At 56.8% G+C, this 17,141-nt stretch overlaps 1 protein-coding gene across 1 annotated transcript in view; it reads left to right on the forward strand.

Annotated features, from left to right (window-relative positions):
- Positions 1 to 11,274: 11,274 nt before the first annotated feature.
- cdk15 (cyclin-dependent kinase 15) overlaps positions 11,275 to 17,141 on the forward strand; it is a 70,061-nt gene continuing 64,194 nt past the window's right edge. Inside the window, exon 1 of the mRNA XM_078551447.1 lies at positions 11,275 to 11,376. Within this exon, the coding sequence (XP_078407573.1) occupies positions 11,331 to 11,376 (46 nt within the window). The 5' untranslated portion in view covers positions 11,275 to 11,330. The remainder of the gene's footprint in view (positions 11,377 to 17,141) is intronic.

Genomic DNA, 17,141 nt, shown 5'->3' on the forward strand with positions numbered 1-17,141 from the left:
CAGCACAGCTCATTGAATGTAAATTCTCACTGTATTACCAACTTCTTTGAATTCCACCTCTTATAACAATAAAACTTCTCTAATAGTACCAATTTTATTAGTAATATAAACATATTGCTTGGTCTCTGCTGGCTAGGTGCCAGATTTCACCCCACTCCTTGAATGCTCTATTCAAAAAATGCAAATGCCCTCTACCTCTCTTACATCCCAAAACTAATACTCATTAAAGCACCCAGACTAGCTGGCTTTAATCCAATTAAGGCACACCCACAGACTGAACCTCTATTTAAAAAATTCTTTTCCAATAATATAATATACATTAATAGCTTCATGACAAAGCCCAAGTCTGGATATTGTCCAGGTCTTTCTGCTTTTGGACATGGGCTGCTTCAGTATCTGAGTCGTCGCGAATGGTGCTGAACATTGTGCAATCATCAGCGAACATCCCCACTTCTGACCTTATGATGGAAGGAAGGTCATTGATGAAGCAGCTGAAGGTGGTTAGGCCGAGGACACTACCCTGAGGAACTCCTGCAATGAAGTCCTGGAGCGGAGATGATTGACCTCCAACAACCATAACCATCTTTCATTGTGCTGGGTATGACTCCAACCAGTGGAGAGTTTTCCTCCTGATTCCCATTGACTCTAGTTTTGCTCCGGCTCCTTAGTGCCAAACTCGGTTAAATGCTGCCTTGATGTCAAGGACAGTCACTCTCGCCTCACTGTGTGCTGGGATTACTGTGTGTGCTGGGATTAGTGTGTGTGCTGGGATTACTGAGTATGCTGGGATTAGTGAGTGTGCTGATGTTGCTGAGTGTGCTGGGATTAGTGTGTGTGTTGGGATTAGTGTGTCTGCTGGGATTAGTGTGTGTGTTGGGATTAGTGTGTCTGCTGGGATTAGTGAGTGTGCTGGGATTAGTGTGTGTGCTGGGATTAGTGAGTGTGCTGGGATTAGTGAGTGTGCTGGGATTAGTGTGTGTGTGCTGGGATTAGTGTGTGTGTGCTGGGATTAGTGTGTGTGCTGGGATTAGTGTGTGTGCTGGGATTAGTGTGTGTGCTGGGATTAGTGCTTGTGCAGGGGTTAGTGTGTGTGCTGGGGTTAGTGTGTCTGCTGGGATTAGTGTGTGTGCTGGGGTTAGTATTTGTGCAGGGGTTAGTGTGTGTGCTGGGATTAGTTTGTGTGCTGGGATTAGTGTGCGTGTGCTGGGATTAGTGCGTGTGCTGGGATTAGTGCGTGTGCTGGGATTAGTGTATGTGCTGGGATTAGTGTGTGTGCTGGGATTAGTGTGTGTGCTGGGATTAGTGTGTGTGCTGGGATTGGTGTGTGTGCTGGGATTAGTGCTTGTGCAGGGGTTAGTGTGTGTGCTGGGGTTAGTGTGTCTGCTGGGATTAGTGTGCGTGCTGGGGTTAGTATTTGGGCTGGGGTTAGTGTGTGTGCTGGGATTAGTGTGTGTGCTGGGATTAGTGTGTGTGTGCTGGGATTAGTGTGTGTGCTGGGATTAGTGTGTGTGCTGGGATTAGTGTGTGTGCTGGGATTAGTGTGTGTGCTGGGATTAGTGTATGTGCTGGGATTAGTGTGTGTGCTGGGATTAGTGTGTGTGCTGGGATTGGTGTGTGTGCTGGGATTCGTGTGTGTGCTGGGATTAGTGAGTGTGCTGGGATTAGTGAGTGTGCTGGGATTAGTGTGTGTGCTGGGATTAGTGTGTGTGCTGGGATTAGTGTGTGTGCAGGGATTAGTGTGTGTGCTGGGATTAGTGTGTGTGCTGGGTTTAGTGTGTGTGCTGGGGTTAGTGTGTGTGCTGGGGTTAGTGTGTGTGCTGGGGTTAGTGTGTCTGCTGGGATTAGTGTGCGTGCTGGGGTTAGTATTTTTGCTGGGGTTAGTCTGTGTGCTGGGATTAGTTTGTGTGCTGGGATTAGTGTGTGTGCTGGGATTAGTGTGTGTGCTGGGATTAGTGAGTGTGCTGGGATGAGTGAGTGTGCTGGGATGAGTGTGTGTGCTGGGATTAGTGTGTATGCTGGGATTAGTGTGTGTGCTGGGATTAGTGAGTGTGCTGGGATTAGTGAGTGTGCTGGGATTAGTGAGTGTGCTGAGATTAGTGTGTGTGCTGGGATTAGTGTGTGTGCTGGGATTAGTGTGTGTGCTGGGATTAGTGTGTGTGCAGGGATTAGTGTGTGTGCTGGGATTAGTTTGTGTGCTGGGTTTAGTGTGTGTGCTGGGGTTAGTGTTTGTGCTGGGGTTAGTGTGTGTGCTGGGATTAGTGTGTCTGCTGGGGTTAGTGTGTCTGCTGGGATTAGTGTGCGTGCTGGGGTTAGTATTTGTGCTGGGGTTAGTGTGTGTGCTGGGATTAGTTCACGGGCTGGGATTAGTGTGTGTGCTGTGTTTAGATGGTGCGCTGGGCTTAGTGTGTGTGCTGGGATTAGTTGACGTGCTGGGATTAGTGTGTGTGTGTGTTTGGATTAGCGGGTGTGTGTTGGGATTAGTGGGTGTGTGTTGGGATTAGTGGGTGTGTGCTGGGATTAGTGGGTGTGTGCTGGGATTAGTGGGTGTGTGCTGGGATTAGTGGGTGTGTGCTGGGATTAGTGGGTGTGTGCTGGGATTAGTGGGTGTGTGCTGGGATTAGTGTGTGTGCTGGAATAAGTGGGTATGTGCTGGGATTAGTGGGTGTGCGCTGGGGTCAGTGGGTGTGTGCAGGGTTTAGTGTGTGTTGGAATTAGTGGGTGTGTGCTGGATTTAGTGTGTGTGCTGGGATTTGTGGGTATGTGCAGGGTTCAGTGGGTGTGTGCTGGGATCAGTGGGGGTTAACTGGGGTCAGTGGGTGTGTGCTGGGGTCAGTGGGTGTGTGCTGGGGATCAGTGGGTCTGTGCTGGGATCAGTGGGTCTGTGCTGGGGATCAGTGGGTGTGTGCTGGGATCAGTGGGTGTGTGCTGGAGATCAGTGGGTGTGTGCTAGGGATCAGTGGGTGTGTGCTGGGGATCAGTGGGTGTGTGCTGGGGATCAGTGGGTGTGTGCTGGGATCAGTGGGTGTGTGCTGGGATCAGTGGGTGTGTGCTGGGATCAGTGGGTGTGTGTTGGGATCAGTGGGTGTGTGTTGGGGATGAGTGGGTGTGTGCTGGGGATCAGTGGGTGTGTGCTGGGGATCAGTGGGTGTGTGCTGGGGATCAGTGGGTGTGAGCTGGGATCAGTGGGTGTGTGTTGGGATCAGTGGGTGTGTGTTGGGGATCAGTGGATGTGTGCTGGGGATCAGTGGGTGTGTGCTGGGGATCAGTGGGTGTGTGCTGGGATCAGTGAGTGTGTGCTGGGATCAGTGGGTGTGTGCTGGGGATCAGTGGGTCTGTGCTGGGGATCAGTGTGTCTGTGCTGGGATCAGTGGGTCTGTGCTGGGGTCAGTGGGTCTGTGCTGGGACCAGTGGGTCTGTGCTGGGGATCAGTGGGTGTGTGCTGGGGATCAGTGGGTCTGTGCTGGGATCAGTGGGTGTGTGCTGGGGATCAGTGGGTGTGTGCTGGGGATCAGTGGGTGTGTGCTGGGGATCAGTGGGTGTGTGCTGGGGATCAGTGGGTGTGTGTTGGGGATCAGTGGGTGTGCGTTGGGGATCAGTGGGTGTGCGTTGGGGATCAGTGGGTCTGTGCTGGGATCAGTGGGTCTGTGCTGGGACCAGTGGGTCTGTGCTGGGGATCAGTGGGTGTGTGCTGGGGATCAGTGGGTCTGTGCTGGGGATTAGTGGGTCTGTGCTGGGGATCAGTGGGTCTGTGCTGGGGATCAGTGGGTCTGTGCTGGGGATCAGTGGGTGTGTGCTGGGATCAGTGGGTGTGTACTGGGGATCAGTGGGTGTGTGCTGGGATCAGTGGGTGTGTACTGGGGATCAGTGGGTGTGTGCTGGGGGATCAGTGGGTGTGTGCTGGGATCAGTGGGTGTGTGCTGGGGATCAGTGGGTGTGCGCTGGGGATCAGTGGGTGTGTGCTGGGATCAGTGGGTCTGTGCTGGGATCAGTGGGTGTGTGCTGGGATCAGTGGGTCTGTGCTGGGGATCAGTGGGTCTGTGCTGGGGATCAGTGGGTGTGTGCTGGGGATCAGTGGGTGTGTGCTGGGGATCAGTGGGTGTGTGCTGGGGATCAGTGGGTGTGTGCTGGGATCAGTGGGTGTGTGCTGGGATCAGTGGGTGTGTGCTGGGATCAGTGGGTGTGTGTTGGGGATGAGTGGGTGTGTGCTGGGGATCAGTGGGTGTGTGCTGGGGATCAGTGGGTGTGTGCTGGGGATCAGTGGGTGTGTGCTGGGGATCAGTGGGTGTGTGCTGGGATCAGTGGGTGAGTGTTGGGATCAGTGGGTGTGTGTTGGGGATCAGTGGATGTGTGCTGGGGATCAGTGGGTGTGTGCTGGGGATCAGTGAGTGTGTGCTGGGATCAGTGAGTGTGTGCTGGGATCAGTGGGTGTGTGCTGGGGATCAGTGGGTGTGTGCTGGGGATCAGTGGGTCTGTGCTGGGACCAGTGGGTCTGTGCTGGGGATCAGTGGGTGTGCGCTGGGGATCAGTGGGTCTGTGCTGGGATCAGTGGGTGTGTGCTGGGGATCAGTGGGTGTGTGCTGGGGATCAGTGGGTGTGTGTTGGGGATCAGTGGGTGTGTGTTGGGGATCTGTGGGTGTGTGCTGGGGATCAGTGGGTCTGTGCTGGGGATCAGTGGGTCTGTGCTGGGATCAGTGGGTCTGTGCTGGGACCAGTGGGTCTGTGCTGGGGATCAGTGGGTGTGCGCTGGGGATCAGTGGGTCTGTGCTGGGATCAGTGGATGTGTGCGGGGGATCAGTGGGTGTGTGCTGGGGATCAGTGGGTGTGTGCTGGGGATCAGTGGGTGTGTGCTGGGGATCAGTGGGTGTGTGTTGGGGATCAGTGGGTGTGTGTTGGGGATCAGTGGGTGTGCGTTGGGGATCAGTGGGTCTGTGCTGGGATCAGTGGGTCTGTGCTGGGACCAGTGGGTCTGTGCTTGGGATCAGTGGGTGTGTGCTGGGGATCAGTGGGTCTGTGCTGGGGATCAGTGGGTCTGTGCTGGGGATCAGTGGGTGTGTGCTGGGATGAGTGGGTGTGTACTGGGGATCAGTGGGTGTGTGCTGGGATCAGTGGGTGTGTACTGGGGATGAGTGGGTGTGTGCTGGGGGATCAGTGGGTGTGTGCTGGGGTCTGTGCTGGGATCAGTGGGTGTGTGCTGGGATCAGTGGGTGTGTGCTGGGGTCAGTGGGTGTGTGCTGGGATCAGTGGGTGTGTGCTGGGGATCAGTGGGTCTGTGTGCTGGGGATCAGTGGGTCTGTGCTGGGATCAGTGGGTGTGTGCTGGGGTCTGTGCTGGGATCAGTGGGTGTGTGCTGGGGATCAGTGGGTGTGTGCTGGGGATCAGTGGGTGTGTGCTGGGGATCAGTGGGTGTGTGCTGGGGATCAGTGGGTGTGTGCTGGGATCAGTGGGTGTGTGTTGGGATCAGTGGGTGTGTGTTGGGGATCAGTGGATGTGTGCTGGGGATCAGTGGGTGTGTGCTGGGGATCAGTGGGTGTGTGCTGGGGATCAGTGGGTGTGTGCTGGGATCAGTGAGTGTGTGCTGGGATCAGTGGGTCTGTGCTGGGGATCAGTGGGTCTGTGCTGGGGATCAGTGGGTCTGTGCTGGGATCAGTGGGTCTGTGCTGGGACCAGTGGGTCTGTGCTGGGGATCAGTGGGTGTGCGCTGGGGATCAGTGGGTCTGTGCTGGGATCAGTGGGTGTGTGCTGGGGATCAGTGGGTGTGTGCTGGGGATCAGTGGGTGTGTGCTGGGGATCAGTGGGTGTGTGTTGGGGATCAGTGGGTGTGTGTTGGGGATCAGTTGGTGTGCGTTGGGGATCAGTGGGTCTGTGCTGGGATCAGTGGGTCTGTGCTGGGACCAGTGGGTCTGTGCTGGGGATCAGTGGGTGTGTGCTGGGGATCAGTGGGTCTGTGCTGGGGATCAGTGGGTCTGTGCTGGGGATCAGTGGGTGTGTGCTGGGATCAGTGGGTGTGTACTGGGGATCAGTGGGTGTGTGCTGGGATCAGTGGGTGTGTACTGGGGATCAGTGGGTGTGTGCTGGGGGATCAGTGGGTGTGTGCTGGGATCAGTGTGTGTGTGCTGGGGATCAGTGTGTGTGTGCTGGGGATCAGTGGGTGTGTGCTGGGATCAGTGGGTCTGTGCTGGGATCAGTGGGTCTGTGCTGGGATCAGTGGGTGTGTGCTGGGATCAGTGGGTGTGTGCTGGGGATCAGTGGGTCTGTGCTGGGGATCAGTGGGTCTGTGCTGGGGATCAGTGGGTGTGTGCTGGGCATCAGTGGCTGTGTACTGGGGATCAGTGGGTGTGTACTGGGGATCAGTGGGTCTGTGCTGGGGATCAGTGGGTCTGTGCTGGGATCAGTGGGTGTGTGCTGGGGACTGTGCTGGGATCAGTGGGTGTGTGCTGGGATCAGTGGGTGTGTGCTGGGGTCAGTGGGTGTGTGCTGGGATCAGTGGGTGTGTGCTGGGGATCAGTGGGTCTGTGTGCTGGGGATCAGTGGGTCTGTGCTGGGATCAGTGGGTGTGTGCTGGGGTCTGTGCTGGGATCAGTGGGTGTGTGGTGGGATCAGTGGGTGTGTGCTGGGGTCAGTGGGTGTGTGCTGGGGTCAGTGGGTGTGTGCTGGCGTCAGTGGGTGTGTGCTGGGATCAGTGGGTGTGTGCTGGGGATCAGTGGGTGTGTACTGGGGATCAGTGGGTGTGTGCTGGGATCAGTGGGTGTGTACTGGGGATCAGTGGGTGTGTGCTGGGGGATCAGTGGGTGTGTGCTGGGATCAGTGGGTGTGTGCTGGGGATCAGTGTGTGTGTGCTGGGGATCAGTGGGTGTGTGCTGGGATCAGTGGGTCTGTGCTGGGATCAGTGGGTCTGTGCTGGGATCAGTGGGTGTGTGCTGGGATCAGTGGGTGTGTGCTGGGGATCAGTGGGTCTGTGCTGGGGATCAGTGGGTCTGTGCTGGGGATCAGTGGGTGTGTGCTGGGGATCAGTGGGTGTGTACTGGGGATCAGTGGGTGTGTACTGGGGATCAGTGGGTCTGTGCTGGGGATCAGTGGGTCTGTGCTGGGATCAGTGGGTGTGTGCTGGGGACTGTGCTGGGATCAGTGGGTGTGTGCTGGGATCAGTGGGTGTGTGCTGGGGTCAGTGGGTGTGTGCTGGGATCAGTGGGTGTGTGCTGGGGATCAGTGGGTCTGTGTGCTGGGGATCAGTGGGTCTGTGCTGGGATCAGTGGGTGTGTGCTGGGGTCTGTGCTGGGATCAGTGGGTGTGTGGTGGGATCAGTGGGTGTGTGCTGGGGTCAGTGGGTGTGTGCTGGGGTCAGTGGGTGTGTGCTGGCGTCAGTGGGTGTGTGCTGGGATCAGTGGGTGTGTGCTGGGGATCAGTGGGTGTGTACTGGGGATCAGTGGGTGTGTACTGGGGATCAGTGGGTGTGTGCTGGGATTAGTGTGTGTGCTGGAATAAGTGGGTATGTGCTGGGATTAGTGGGTGTGTGCTGGGGTCAGTGGGTGTATGCAGGGTTTAGTGTCTGTTGGAATTAGTGGGTGTGTGCTGGATTTAGTGTGTGTGCTGGGATTTGTGGGTATGTGCAGGGTTTAGTGGGTGTGTGCTGGGATCAGTGGGGGTTAACTGGGGTCAGTGGGTGTGTGCTGGGGATCAGTGGGTCTGTGCTGGGATCAGTGGGTCTGTGCTGGGGATCAGTGGGTGTGTGCTGGGGATCAGTGGGTGTGTGCTGGGGATCAGTGGGTCTGTGCTGGGGATCAGTGGGGATCAGTGGGGATCCCTGTCCCTGTCCGCGCTGTTTGGTGCTGTGCTGGGACCAGTGGGTGTGTGCTGGGATCCCTGTCCGCGGTGTGTGGGTCTGTGCTGGGATCAGTGGGGGTGTGCTGGGGTCTGTGCTGGGGATCAGTGGGTGTGTGCTGGGGTCTGTGCTGGTATCAGTGGGTCTGTGCTGGGATCAGTGGGTGTGTGTGCTGGGATCAGTGGGTGTGTGCTGGGATCAGTGGGGATCCCTGTCCGCGGTGTGTGCTGGGGTCTGTGCTGGGTTTAGTCCCTGTCCGCGGTGTGTGGGTCTGTGCTGGGGGATGTGCTGGGACCAGTGGGGATCAGTGGGGATCCCTGTCCGCAGTGTGTGGATCAGTGGGGATCAGTGGGGATCCCTGTCCGCAGTGTGTGGATCAGTGGGGATCAGTGGGGATCCCTGTCCGCGGTGTGTGGGTCTGTGCTGGGGGATGTGCTGGGACCAGTGGGGATCAGTGGGGATCCCTGTCTGCGGTGTGTGGGTCTGTGCTGGGGTCAGTGGGGATCCCTGTCCGCGGTGTGTGGGTCTGTGCTGGGGGATGTGCTGGGATCAGTGGGCATCAGTGGGTCTGTGCTGGGATCAGTGGGTCTGTGCTGGGATCCCTGTCCGCGGTGTGTGGGTCTGTGCTGGGGTCAGTGGGTCTGTGCTGGGATCAGTGGGTCTGTGCTGGGATCCCTGTCCGCGGTGTGTGGGTCTGTGCTGGGATCAGTGGGGATCAGTGGGTCTGTGCTGGGATCAGTGGGTCTGTGCTGGGATCCCTGTCTGCGGTGTGTGGGTCTGTGCTGGGATCAGTGGGTCTGTGCTGGGATCAGTGGGTCTGTGCTGGGATCCCTGTCCGCGGTGTGTGGGTCTGTGCTGGGGTCAGTGGGGATCAGTGGGTCTGTGCTGGGATCAGTGGGTCTGTGCTGGGATCCCTGTCCGCGGTGTGTGGGTCTGTGCTGGGGTCAGTGGGTCTGTGCTGGGATCAGTGGGTCTGTGCTGGGATCCCTGTCCGCGGTGTGTGGGTCTGTGCTGGGGTCAGTGGGGATCAGTGGGTCTGTGCTGGGATCAGTGGGTCTGTGCTGGGATCCCTGTCCGCGGTGTGTGGGTCTGTGCTGGGGTCAGTGGGGATCAGTGGGTTTGTGCTGGGATCAGTGGGTCTGTGCTGGGATCCCTGTCCGCGGTGTGTGGGTCTGTGCTGGGGTCAGTGGGGATCAGTGGGTCTGTGCTGGGATCAGTGGGTCTGTGCTGGGATCCCTGTCCGCGGTGTGTGGGTCTGTGCTGGGGTCAGTGGGGATCAGTGGGTCTGTGCTGGGATCAGTGGGTCTGTGCTGGGATCCCTGTCCGCGGTGTGTGGGTTTGTGCTGGGGTCAGTGGGGATCAGTGGGTCTGTGCTGGGGTCAGTGGGTCTGTGCTGGGATCCCTGTCCGCGGTGTGTGGGTCTGTGCTGGGGTCAGTGGGTCTGTGCTGGGATCAGTGGGTCTGTGCTGGGGTCAGTGGGTCTGTGCTGGGATCCCTGTCCGCGGTGTGTGGGTCTGTGCTGGGGTCAGTGGGGATCAGTGGGTGTGTGCTGGGGTCAGTGGGTCTGTGCTGGGGTCAGTGGGTCTGTGCTGGGATCAGTGGGTGTGTGCTGGGATCAGTGGGTGTGTGCTGGGATCAGTGGGTCTGTGCTGGGGTCAGTGGGTCTGTGCTGGGATCAGTGGGTCTGTGCTGGGATCCCTGTCCGCGGTGTGTGGGTCTGTGCTGGGGTCAGTGGGTCTGTGCTGGGATCAGTGGGTCTGTGCTGGGATCAGTGGGTCTGTGCTGGGATCAGTGGGTCTGTGCTGGGATCCCTGTCCGCGGTGTGTGGGTCTGTGCTGGGGTCAGTGGGGATCAGTGGGTCTGTGCTGGGATCAGTGGGTCTGTGCTGGGATCCCTGTCCGCGGTGTGTGGGTCTGTGCTGGGGTCAGTGGGTCTGTGCTGGGATCAGTGGGTCTGTGCTGGGATCCCTGTCCGCGGTGTGTGGGTCTGTGCTGGGGTCAGTGGGGATCAGTGGGTCTGTGCTGGGATCAGTGGGTCTGTGCTGGGATCCCTGTCCGCGGTGTGTGGGTCTGTGCTGGGGTCAGTGGGGATCAGTGGGTCTGTGCTGGGATCAGTGGGTCTGTGCTGGGATCCCTGTCCGCGGTGTGTGGGTCTGTGCTGGGGTCAGTGGGGATCAGTGGGTCTGTGCTGGGATCAGTGGGTCTGTGCTGGGATCCCTGTCCGCGGTGTGTGGGTCTGTGCTGGGGTCAGTGGGGATCAGTGGGTCTGTGCTGGGATCAGTGGGTCTGTGCTGGGATCCCTGTCCGCGGTGTGTGGGTTTGTGCTGGGGTCAGTGGGGATCAGTGGGTCTGTGCTGGGGTCAGTGGGTCTGTGCTGGGATCCCTGTCCGCGGTGTGTGGGTCTGTGCTGGGGTCAGTGGGTCTGTGCTGGGATCAGTGGGTCTGTGCTGGGGTCAGTGGGTCTGTGCTGGGATCCCTGTCCGCGGTGTGTGGGTCTGTGCTGGGGTCAGTGGGGATCAGTGGGTGTGTGCTGGGGTCAGTGGGTCTGTGCTGGGGTCAGTGGGTCTGTGCTGGGATCAGTGGGTGTGTGCTGGGATCAGTGGGTGTGTGCTGGGATCAGTGGGTCTGTGCTGGGGTCAGTGGGTCTGTGCTGGGATCAGTGGGTCTGTGCTGGGATCCCTGTCCGCGGTGTGTGGGTCTGTGCTGGGGTCAGTGGGTCTGTGCTGGGATCAGTGGGTCTGTGCTGGGATCAGTGGGTCTGTGCTGGGATCAGTGGGTCTGTGCTGGGATCCCTGTCCGCGGTGTGTGGGTCTGTGCTGGGGTCAGTGGGGATCAGTGGGTCTGTGCTGGGATCAGTGGGTCTGTGCTGGGATCCCTGTCCGCGGTGTGTGGGTCTGTGCTGGGATCAGTGGGTCTGTGCTGGGATCAGTGGGTCTGTGCTGGGATCCCTGTCCGCGGTGTGTGGGTCTGTGCTGGGGTCAGTGGGTCTGTGCTGGGATCCCTGTCCGCGGTGTGTGGGTCTGTGCTGGGGTCAGTGGGGATCAGTGGGTCTGTGCTGGGATCAGTGGGTCTGTGCTGGGATCAGTGGGTCTGTGCTGGGATCAGTGGGTCTGTGCTGGGATCCCTGTCCGCGGTGTGTGGGTCTGTGCTGGGATCAGTGGGGATCAGTGGGTCTGTGCTGGGATCCCTGTCCGCGGTGTGTGGGTCTGTGCTGGGGTCAGTGGGGATCAGTGGGTCTGTGCTGGGATCCCTGTCCGCGGTGTGTGCGGTGCTGAGTGAGCTGCGGGGTTGGATCATGTGCCTGTCCAGTTGTTGCAGTCAGGGGGCGGGGAGACGGGGCCGGGCCGGGCCGGGTGCTGTCTGTGACACCGGGATAGAGGGAGGGAGGGGGACTGGAGCCGGTGTCTGACGCTGCCGTGCCCCGGGCTGCCGGGGGAGGGAGGGAGGGAGGGACTGGGAATGCTCCCCGGGTTCGGGACCAGTGACTGCTCCGTGCCGGCGGCGAGACCGGGATGAAGACCCTCCGACAGGCTGCAGCAGAGACTCTGAGCCGGCTAGGTGAGCGCTGCCGCCGGGGCTGCACCGACACAGAGAGGGAGGGAGCGGTCCCAATCTCCCCCGGAGCCCGGCTCTCCGCCCGGACAGATCCAGCTCAACCCCCAGGGTTTGCTTCTAGCGACCTGACCCGGGCTGTGTCAGATATCACACTGGCAGCGCTGGGTATCCACTGGGTATCCACTGGCAGCGCTGGGTATCCACCGGGTATCCACTGGGTATCCACTGGCAGCGCTGGGTATCCACTGGCAGCGCTGGGTATCCACTGGGTATCCACTGGCAGCGCTGGGTATCCACTGGGTATCCACTGGCAGCGCTGGGTATCCACTGGCCAGCGCTGGGCTGCAGGTCACTGTTAACCCATCCAGGCCGAGGACTTACTGTTCCTCTCCTCCATGGGAGGTGGGGGTTTCCCCCCTTCAAGGGACGGGTGTGGGGTAAGGGGGTTAAGGGGGGATTTTAGCTGCGAGGAGCAAGGCATTTCCCACCAGGAGCGACAGCCCAGACTCGGATATCCCAGAGCTCAGTCCAGTCAATCTCATTCCTGCTCCTGATCTCCCATCCCCCATCTCCTGGGTGGCTTGTGTTCCTGTGTGTGTGTGTCTGTGTCCATGTGTGTGTCTGTGTCCATGTGTGTGTCTGTGTCCATGTGAGTGTCTGTGTCCCTCTGTGTCTGTGTCCATGTGTGTGTCTGTGTCCATGTGAGTGTCTGTGTCCATGTGAGTGTCTGTGTCCCTCTGTGTCTGTGTCCATGTGTGTGTCTGTGTCCCTCTGTGTCTGTGTCCATGTGAGTGTCTGTGTCCCTCTGTATCTGTGTCCATGTGTGTGTCTGTGTCCCTCTGTGTCTATGTCCATGTGTGTGTGTGTGTCCTGCTGTGTCTGTGTTCATGCGTGTGTCTGTGTCCCTCTGTGTCCATGTGTGTGTGTGTCCCTCTGTGTCTGTGTCCATGTGAGTGTCTGTGTCCCTCTGTATCTGTGTCCATGTCTGTGTCTGTGTCCCTCTGTGTCTATGTCCATGTGTGTGTGTGTGTCCTGCTGTGTCTGTGTCCATGTGTGAGTGTCCCTCTGTGTCTGTGTCCCTCTGTGTCTGCATCCACGTGTGTGTCTGTTCTCAGCCACACACCACCCCCCCTGCCCCCAGGGAACAGCTACTTTGTCCTGACTCAGCGAGCCATTGATCGGCATTGGAAGATCCCGCTGACGTGAGGGGCTGGGAAATTCCGACCGGAGCGTTGAGCAGGCTGGGACCCCAGCAAACCCACCAGCTGTGCATGTTACAGTCAGCAGGGAACTGACCAGCACAGGGCTTGGGACTGGGGCGGGGGGGCAACATAGGAACAGCAGCAGGAGGCCATTCAGCCCCTCGGGCCTGGTTCAGTTCGATCATGCCTGCTCTGTACCTTAACTCCATTTACCTGCCTTGTTTCTGCACCCCCTAATGCCATGGCCCAAAATTTTGGAACCCCAGCCTTAGCTTTTGTTTTTGGTGGGTGGGGGGGGGGAGAGAGTTCCAGATTCCCACTCTCCCTTTGTGTGAAGAAGCGCTTTCTCATGTCATCCCTGAACGGCCTAGTGCTGATTTTAAGGTTCTTCCCCCTTATTCTGGTCCCCCCCTCCCCCCATCACCACAACCAGAGTAGTTTCTCTCTTTCCATCCATCAAAATCCTTTAATCATCTTAAACACCTCAATTAGATCACCCCTCCCCACTCTTGTATGCTCGGGCAGTAAATCGAGGCCTAGTTTTTGCAACCTGTCCCTCGCACATTAGCCCCTGGATCATTCTGGTGAATATTGCCCCTTCCAAGGCCAATATATCCTACCTGAGGTGCAGAGCTCAGAGCTGAAAGCCTTGACCAGGCCCAGCCAACCTCCGGTGTTTTTTTCCCAGCAGCCTCAGGCTCCATCAAGGGTGACTTAGCCCAATCCTTGGGGAGGGGGGAGCAGGGTAGGGTTTAAGGGTGCTTTTGGCCAACTGGGGCCATGAGATCATAAGAGATAGCAGCAGGAGTGGGCCATTCGGCCCCTCAAATCTGGTTCCCCCATTCTATAAGACCACGGTTGATCTGGCTGTCGCCCTAACTCCACTTTCCTGCCTGTCCCCACCCCGTGTAACCCTCGAGTCTCTTGTCGATCAAAAATCTGTCCAACTCAGCCCTGGATAGATGCAATGACCCAGCCTCCACAGCGCTCGGGGGGAGCCTCTGAGAGAAGAAATTCCTCCACATCTCCGCCTTGAATGGGAGAGAGAGAGAGAGACCCCCCTTATCTCGTTCTAGCTTCCCCCGCGAGGGGTGGAGTGGGGGGAACATCCTTTCAGCTTCGAATGCCAGTAGTGCCTTGCTGGGGTGCTGTCCAGACCTCCTGAGGGTCGGGGGTGGGTGGGTGGGTGGGGGCGGGGTGGGGTCTGGAATGAAAACATCCTGCTGCAAAGCGAGGGAGGTCGCCGTGGCAACTATCAAAGGGTTGCCATAGCAAAGGCTCCTCTTGGCAGGATGGATCAGGCTTTAAGGGGCCATTCTTAGGGCTCCGTCAGAGGGAAATGGGAAGGCTTCACTTGCGGTTGTGTGGGTAAATGCCGAGAGGCAGGCCTGTGAGTTAAAGAGCGGCCTGCGGGCATCCCCTTGCGACACCATGGCACGGCTCAGAAGCCAAGGATGTGACCACAGCAGCCACAGGAGCCCGGGAATGATGCAAAGGCATTCCTCCTCCCACAGACTGTTAGCTCCTGCTCCACTCGCAGCCCTTACAAAGATCGGGCGGGGGGAGAGCAAAGCCACGAATGCTGGTCCTTTGTGTGAGGGGGGAGAGGGGGGTGGGTGAGGGCTGGGCGGAGTGAAGCTTGTGGAAGCTGAGGAGGCAAAGGCGGAGGTCCAGCCGCTCCGAGGGAGATCGGTTTCTCAACCGGTCGGGGACGGGAACCCAGAACGTTCCGGTAAATTACACCCGAGGGCGACAAGCCTGAAAGAAAATTTAAATGCAAATATCCGGGAGAAATGCCTCACTCAGGCTGATGAAATAATTCACCGGGCGTTAGGAAGATAGGAAATAGGAGCAGGAGAGGGCCATTCGGCCCGTCATACCTGCTCCTCCATTCAGTAAGATCATGGCTGATCTGGTTGTGGCCTCGACTCCACTTTCCCGTCTGCCCCCCTATAACTCCTGACTCCCTTGTCGATCCAAAATCTGTCTCACTCGGCCTTGAATAAACTTAAGGACCCAGCCTCCACTGCTCTCTGGGGAAGAGAATTCCACAGATTAACCACCCTCTGAGGAAAGAAATTTCTCCTCATCCCTGTTTTAAAAGGGAGGCCTCTTATCCTTAAGATGTGCCCCCTTAGCTTTAGTCTCCCCCACAAGAGGAAACATCCTCTGACCATCCACCCTGTCAAGTCCCCTCAAGATCTTATATGTTTCAATAAGATCACCTCTCATTCTTCCAAACTCCAATGGGTATAGGCCCAGCCTGTCCAACCTTTCCTCATAAGCCCTTCATCCCAGGACAGAGTTGAGTGAGCCTTCTCTGAACTTCTTCTGAAGCAGTTAAATCTTTTTTCAAATAAGGAGACCAAAACTGTACCCTGTACTCCAGATGTGGTCTCACCAAAGCCCTGTACAGCTGCAGTAAAACCTCTCTACTTTTATATTCCATTCCCCTTGCAATAAACGCCAACGTCCCGTTTGCCTTGCTAATCACTTGCTGCACCTGCATACTAACTTTTTGCCATTCATGTACCAGGACACCCAGGTCCCTCTGTATCTCAGAGTTCTGCAATCTCTCTCTATTTAAATAATATGCTGTTTTTCTATTCTTCCTGCCAAAGTGGGCAAGCTCACATTTTCCCACGTTATACTCCATCTGCCAAATTTTGGCCCACTCACTTAACCTGTCTACATCCCTTTGCAGACTGACACATTCAAAGATTGAGCTTCCTCTGGGTAGAGAATTCCAAAGATTCACCACCCGCTGAGTGAAGAAATTCCTCCTCACCTCAATCCTAAATGGCCTGCCCCTTATTCTGAGGCTGTGTCCCCTGGTTCTAGTCTCCCCGCAACCAGGGGAAACATCCTTCCTTCGTCCACTCTGTTGAGCCCTGTAAGAATTTTGTAAGTTTGAATGAGATCGTCTCTCATTCTTTGAAACCCTAGAGAATATAGACCCAACTTCCTCAACCTCTCCTCATAAAATAATCCTGCCATCCCAGGAACTAGGCTTCTCGGAGAGAGTTAATGTACCAATTACAGTCTTCTGCTAGTTTTCACATGTACGCTGACAACACCTCTCTGCCTCACCACCACCTCTCATGACTCATCAACATTTGCTAAATTATCACACTGCGTATCTGACATCCAGTACTGGATGAGCAGAAATTTCCTCCAATTTAACATCGGGAAGGCTGAAGCCAATGTTTGTCATCCCCATTCCAAACTTCATTCCCTAGCTACTGACTCCATGCCTCTCCCTGGCAACACTCTGCAACTAAGCCAGTCTATTTGCAACCTTGGTTATATTTGACCCCAAGGATAATCTTCTGATCTCATAGCCGTACCACCACTAAGGCTGCCTATTTCTACCACTGTAACATCTCCTGACTTTGCCCCTTCTCAGCTCATGTGAGGTGAGAGCGACTGCCCTTGACATCAAGGCAGCATTTGACCGAGTGTGGCATCAAGGAGCCCTAGTAAAACTGAGGTCAACTCCGCTGGTTGGAGTCATACCTAGCACAAAGGAAGATGGTTGTGGTTGTTGGAGGTCAATCATCTCAGTCCCAGGACATCACTGCAGGAGTTCCTCAGGGTAGTGCCCAACATCTACCAGGCACAAGTCAGGAGTGTGATGGAATACTCTCCATTTGCCTGGATGAGTGCAGCTCCAACAACACTGAAGAAGCTCGACACCATCCAGGACAAAGAAGCTTGATTGGCACCCCATTCACAAACATTCACTCCCTTTGCCACCGACACACAGTAGCAGCACCTTCCAAACCCACAACCACTATCATCTAGAAGGACAAGGGCAGCAGACACATGGGAACACTGACACGTGGAAGTTCCCCTCCAAGTCACTCACCATCCTGACTTGGAAATATATCACCGTTCCTTCACTGTCGCTGGGTCAAAATCCTGGAACTTCCTTCCTAACAGCACTGTGGGTGTACCTACACCACATGGACTGCAGCGGTTCAAGAACCCAACGCACTCCTGGCTGGACTCACAGATTCTATCCTCCGTACATTTTCTTTTAATTCGTTCACTGAATGTGGGCAGCGCTGGCTCGGCCAACGTTTGTAACTTATCCCTAATTGCCCCTAAGATGGTGGTGAGCTGCCTTCTTGAAATCGAGGCTATCCAAAACTCTGCTGCCCATGGCCTAACTTGCACCAAGTCCCGTTCCCCTATCACCTCTGGCCTCGTTGAGCTACCCTAGCTCCTGGTTAAGCAACACGTTGATTTGAAAATTCTCGTCCTTGTTTTCAAATCCCCCTGTGGCCTCACCCCTCTCTACCTCTGCAGCCTCCTCCAGCTCCACAACCCCCTGTGTCCTTCAATGCTGGCCTCTTGCGCATCCCCCACAGGTAGCCGTGCCGTCAGTTTCCAGGGCCTCAGGCTCTGGAATTCCCTCCCTAAACCTTCTCTGCCTCTGTACCTCTCTCCCCTCTTGTTAAAACCCACCGCTTTGACCAGGTTTTTGGTCATCTGACCTGCTATCCTCGTTATGTGACTTGGTGTCAAATTTTGCTTCATAATGGTCCTGTGAATTGGCTTGGG

The sequence above is a fragment of the Cetorhinus maximus genome, chromosome 11, assembly GCF_964194155.1.
Source record: "Cetorhinus maximus chromosome 11, sCetMax3.hap1.1, whole genome shotgun sequence".
Lineage (NCBI taxonomy): Eukaryota > Metazoa > Chordata > Chondrichthyes > Lamniformes > Cetorhinidae > Cetorhinus > Cetorhinus maximus.